This window comes from Cottoperca gobio, chromosome 18 (genome assembly GCF_900634415.1).
Source record: "Cottoperca gobio chromosome 18, fCotGob3.1, whole genome shotgun sequence".
NCBI classification, from domain to species: domain Eukaryota; kingdom Metazoa; phylum Chordata; class Actinopteri; order Perciformes; family Bovichtidae; genus Cottoperca; species Cottoperca gobio.
The window spans coordinates 11,121,241-11,127,240 of NC_041372.1; the positions used below are offsets into that span (position 1 = coordinate 11,121,241).

A 6,000-nucleotide genomic window follows, 5' to 3' on the forward strand; every position below is an offset into this window, starting at 1 on the left:
AAACAAGCCTTGGGCTATGAGAAAATATGAGTTTGTGTTTAATTTTAAACGTCAAAACGATTTGTTTTTAGATGAATCAATAGTGAACATATTGTTAATCGCAGCCCCACTGTCCTGTATTTCACTTTAGCATGTTAAGTCATCCGTTTTGAACATTTATATTCCATGCATAGTTTGTGTGTGGACCCAAAATAAGCATTAACATAATAAAGAAAACCGTATACCCCGTGTAAAAAGACATTCTAGTGCGATCTGAGGAGACCACTTTATTTCGGCCGTGGAAATCCGCTGTAACTGACATGAACTCAAGCTTTTCGCAGCCACCTTTAAAGCTTACGGGGAGGAAGTGTTTGATACTTGTATATGCTTTACAGGAGCTGTACATTGAATTAATTATCTGCACACCAGAATACAATGCTTCATAAAAGCAAAACTTTATTGTGAATTGTCAGATTAACCAGTAGCTGCCACCTGCAATTGTGCACATCAAGCATCAAACACCCCAGTGAGAACGACATTAAGATACACTTGATGATCTTTTATTATTTGTCGATAGATTTTCCAGCAGAAATCTACACTATGCAGAAACACAATACAAATGTTTCTAAGAGCAACGCATAAACTTAACATTTAAGGGACGGCGAAGTCAGTACAACCTACAATGTTTAATTCAGAGAGACCCACAACCTCTCTGTAATGCTCTTACAAGAGGGTCATGATACCGTTAACAAGCCTGTGGTTATGCAGCCCCTCCCTGTGTAAAGCCAGAAGCATTCAAACAGTACATGGGGCTGTGGTCAGGCTCCGTGATGCCTCCAACCGTTACTGTGAACACGGGCTGCCGTCAGGAAAAAAAAAAAAAGACCCCTTATGGCACTTTAATTTTCTGTTAAACCTCTCTCAACCAAGCACACACACACCCCACCTTCCTCTCACACACTGACCCCCACTCACAGAAAAACACACATGAATTTGGAGATATCATCTGGACAGGTGGCCAGCCACCCAGACCTGACCCGCCTGCCCTCTAGCTTGCTCCCTCCCTCTCCCTACTCCCCCTACATCCCCCCTCAACTGAAATCAGTTCAGGTCTGCTGGAAAGCCCCAAATGAACATGCACCCCCCCCCCCCCCCCCCCTTCTCCTTCCAACATACACACACCTCAAACAAGCCCAGCAAATGTCTATCACCCACTGAGCTGTCGGTGGGGATTATAGCATCAAGAGTGCAAAAAAAAAAAGGTTTGTGTCTAGCTAATGTGCAGCCAAATAATTTTAATCGGGGTTTACGCCACAGACTGACCAAAGCAGTAAAGGCAATCGGCTCACTCGTACACCAAGGCTACAGCCTATTTATGTTGAATAACATGGTCACATTACTGAGGATGCAACGAGTAAGATGCACTGCTTTATGAGGAAAATATATCCTTGACATTCTCTAGCTATCAATTTAATTATCATTTTGAAAATGTTAACAAAGACCATTTTCTCATTAAAAATCCTTGGCTGACATACTTATCACAGATGTGTTATCTATAAGCAATTACTGCACCAAGCCTAATGAACTCTTTTAAATGTGGACATTTTAAACATCTCAGAGATTAAAAAAAACTTCAAATTTGACTTGTCAAGACAATATTCAGGGAGCTAATTTAACTTAGTTAGGGGCATAACATGTAAGTTGCATCATCAACAGACTGTAAATGAGAAACTAAATCAAATGCTTGGGAAAATAGAAAGATTAGGATGATGTTTGCAGTGATGATAGGGTTAAGCACACATTGCTGAGGGTGTTTATCGGTGATATTGTGTCCTTAGAAGCACTGCAGTGTTAGGTTGGAGTTTGCATTAGTAACTTCCCTACAGAGGTGCAAATCCCTGTTTGAGTAGTAAATACTATTTACTATAACAGTCGTCCACTTACAGTGAGCTGAAGTCGTAAAAGTACACGCTAGTCGATGTGTGTGTGGTAGTTCTGAGTTTAGAGATGTACAGCAAAGCGAAAACTGTCTCACAAATGCAGTCAACATTTAAAAAACACTGCCAAAGGGGATGCCTTGCTCACAAAGCCGCAACGTGTTTCAGTCAGAAATGGCTAGCTGACGTCCATTATCGGACAGCTAGCTGTGTGGAGTCGTTAATCCAGTTGGTGAACGTGCTACCCGGCTAAAGGGTGAGCACGTTTCGGAAACAAATGTTTACAGGATTTATATAATTGCTTTCAGCGTAAACTAGTCAGGGGGTAAAAAAAAAAAAAAAAAGAGGTAGTATATACACGTTAAATAGTTTTCTAAAACATGCCTCACTGGTTAGCCTGCTAGCTAACAGCTCGCCGTTGTCTGGGAAAAAAAAAGACCACCGAGGGTGAAGTATCGCTTAGCTGGGGCTAGCTCACAAAACACTGCAGCAACAGTCAGCCCAGGCAAGTAACGTTAACTGGTCAAAGAAAAAAAAACACTCGCACGCGAACACATTGAGACAAAGAAAGGACTTCTAGCGATTAAACCAGTGGTCATAACACAGCAGTGTGCACAGGCTTCATCACATGGATTAAAATTAAGCTGTTTCATGGTAATAACTTGTATTCTCTTTAACTCCGCTCCCCAACCGCCAGCCCCGAATCTCAGACTCACCCTGTCACAACAGGCGCCATCTTCCACAAACTCTCACCAAAACTCCAATACTCGCGATATCCTTTCTCTCCCACAGCCCAACAATCCGCCGAGACAACAGAAGCAGACTGGAGGTGTAGGGACAAGGGAGACGGAGAGAAAGGGGGTGGGTGAGGAAGACAGAGAAAAAGGGGAGGCGGCGGGTAGCAGAGAGAGAGTGAGCGAAAAGGGCAGACGCCACAACAACAGGCGTGGGAAACTTCGAAGATCACGCGAGGGTTGGAAAACTCTCACAATAGGCGAGCACAGAGGGAGCGTCCCCTATCGCGAGATGTGCGTGAAGTGGAGAAGTTGTTTATCTTGTGGCGCTGAAATACTATTCCCACGTGTTTACCGGGTAATAAATTACAGCACCGATTGGTTTGGGGAAAAAACACTAGTTGTGAGGAAACCCTCGGTTTTCCCAGGCTCACACAGATTTTACAGTATGCATCCTGTCTCCACATGGCGTCTATGTAGTGTTCAGCATTAACAGCTGCATGTAATTACAGCCAAAATATCTTTTTTGTTCTATAACACTTCCAAATAGTATAGACAACAAGCATGAGAGGTGATGAGACTGCAGGGACATGCTGACTTTAAATAAGAGCGGCAATTAAAGGGTTTCTGCACACCAAATGTACAATTCCCTTGGGTAACATTGCAGTTCCTGTTTAGAATGTAGAAACAATGGTGTGAACACATGTGAATAGGCCATACAGGCAGATTAGTACATTGCCATCACATTGGGGAGCCCCATGACCAGCCTCCTCACGGCTCAAACCTCAGCCAAAGTACAAGGGAGGCTATTATTTAGAATGATCATGCTTGGAAATGTAGCATGGGCTTGATTATCCTTTCTGTTTGCCTCAGTTTCTCCCCACAGCTAGAGTGCATTTGCAAATGTTTGCGTGTTGTATCATCCCCACCACAAACGGTTCATGTCATGTTCTTGTTTATCTGGGAGGGGTCAGAAAGCCGTAAACCTTCATGTAGGTCCGTGTTGTCTCTACAGCCTTCCTTTAAATCTGTTTGGCATCTGTTTGTTCACCTTACAAGTGACTTCTTGTGGGTGTTTTTTCAACTTCAAAAGAAAAAGTGAAAGCTTCTGAGACCACACTGATGGCAAGTCAATGCTCTTGTTTGTTAGATGTTGTATGTGTGTGATCTGCCTGAGTCTGTTTTGTATGGAAAAAGTGGCTGTTAGCAGAATAAACAAAGACTAAAACTGACAAATACAACAAGAATAGTTGGCCGAGTTGCTACGATGTTTAAACACATTGAATATTTGAAACTACAAACTTATTTTTTTCTAGAAATACATGGGCCTGACTGGTAAGAAATAGGCTTGTACACAATCTTGCCAAGAATTAAACAAACACGAAATAACATATTAATTGGTGAGCTTTTGGGGGTCACCTTTGGACAAAGCCATGCTAGCTGTTTCCCTCTGTTTTCAGTCTTTATGCTAAGCTAAAGTAGCAGATGTGCTGTATAAAGTAGCAGATGTGATCTCCTGCAGTGTACAATGTACACATTTCATATTTTTCAGATTCATAATTCATTTTTATGGAGCTTCACTGTTCTGCCAGAAAGAAAGAGGGAGAAGAAGAAAAAAAACCGAGAGAAAAGAGTTGCGCGGATGAGGTTTTGCATGAGAGTGTGCCTGGCCCGCGGCCCGAACGATGAAGACACAGAGACGAGGACCTCATCCTGCCCTCAACCATTTTTCCTTTCCCTCTCTTTTTTTTTTTTATAGTCGGCGGAGAACCTCCAGTTACACTCCGAGTTGAATGGGGAAGCATAAAGTTTCCTCAAATGTTTTACAGCTGAACACAGTAAAAAAAAAGAAAGAAAAAAAAAAGAAGCTGCACAAGTGCAAGAACTTTTCAGAGAAAATGGAGTGAAATAGGAAGAATAAGAAGAAGAGGCCCTTTTTCTTAAGGATATGTTAACTTTCAAATGTAGAGGCATTCAGGATTTGACCTTTTTGACTTTTGTAAAACATATAAGATGCTTTAAAGACCTCTCATACGTTTGATTTAAGGTTTCCTTGAGGCCCATTTTGCCATTTTCGTGTCTTTTGTCCATTGGCACGACAAAAAGCACTCGTTTTTTCCTGTTATTTTTCCATTCGATGAGCATGGAGTGAGCTTCTACAGCTGTTTCAATCTTCCCTCCACGTCCCCTTCTCTCATTAGGAGTAAAAACACTTTATTTTAATTGAGACGCAGCCAATTCAAGCAATCATGACTAAGCCATAAGCCTCAGGTCTATAAATCCACTCACTTGACTGCTAAAGCTCATGGATCAGAAGGAAAGGGAGATTGAGATAGAAAGATTCTTGTCCCCATGTGGAAACTGCACTCATCAGTAGATCGTCCCATCTGTTTTTATCTCTATATAGATTTGGCCTACATACTGTCAATTTGTTAAATGTATTGTTTGTCATCCAACACTGGTATTTGTTCATAAAAGGGTTAAAGGGTCACTGTATGTAGAAACTTTGTGATCGCACAGATTGACAGTGAAGCCTTGTAACTCCTTTCTTCTGAGGGCTAAACTGAAACTGTGAAATGAACATGTTTTGTTCAGTGGTCCAGGCCATTTTCACATCCTGCTTATCCCGCTTAGCTCTACTCGCACTTGTTATAAAAATAAAAAGGGAGAAATGATTTTTATCTGTAGTTTTGAGGAGTGAAAAAAAAAACAGAACGAGGAAGAAAGCGAAGCAATTAAGGAAATGCAGTTTGAGTTTCCTGATTAGCAGCTCTTTGACTCAAAGTCATTTGACACAGCCGGAGGGGGGGTGAAACATCTGACTGTGTGAGACGCACAGTCAGAGCGAGAACCTGTGACAGATAGAGAAAGGTGGGTCGGGAGACACTGGGTCAAATGTTGGGACCGGTGAGCAGACAGACGAGGCTGGGTGCCAGACAAATGACAGGAAATCAGAATTTGACACCTCATATTAATATACTTAATGGATCAAGTCTGGCTCGTGTCAGTCTGAGTTCACAGCAGAGGGAAGGGCGTCCCTGTCTGTCCATCCGTCCGTTACGTCCATCTGTCTTGCTGTCCACTCACACGGGAAAACCCAGGGGTGGACGAGGGCAGACAGCTCGACAAATGGAGAGGACGATGGGCCCGAGATGGGCACGCCTTTACTCCCCTCTGTTCAAAGCCTCTCACTTTTTTTTTATTTATCACATGACTGCCATTACAATTAAGTCCCAAAGACATCACAGAGCCTGAAAAAAAGAAAAGAAATGACAGGGTGATAAGTTTGCAGACTGTCCAGAGAGTTAAAGCGCCTGTTTTGAAAGCATGTTCTTTTGAAATCGAGGCGA

At 42.4% G+C, this 6,000-nt stretch overlaps 1 protein-coding gene across 1 annotated transcript in view; it reads right to left on the reverse strand.

The window, feature by feature from the left end:
* The window catches only part of rbpjb (recombination signal binding protein for immunoglobulin kappa J region b), a 34,436-nt gene extending 31,572 nt beyond the window's left edge, over nucleotides 1-2,864 (reverse strand). The window contains exon 1 of the mRNA XM_029454674.1: nucleotides 2,633-2,864. Coding sequence (XP_029310534.1) covers nucleotides 2,633-2,652 — 20 coding nt within the window. The 5' untranslated portion in view covers nucleotides 2,653-2,864. The remainder of the gene's footprint in view (nucleotides 1-2,632) is intronic.
* Between the last annotated feature and the right edge of the window lie 3,136 nt (nucleotides 2,865-6,000).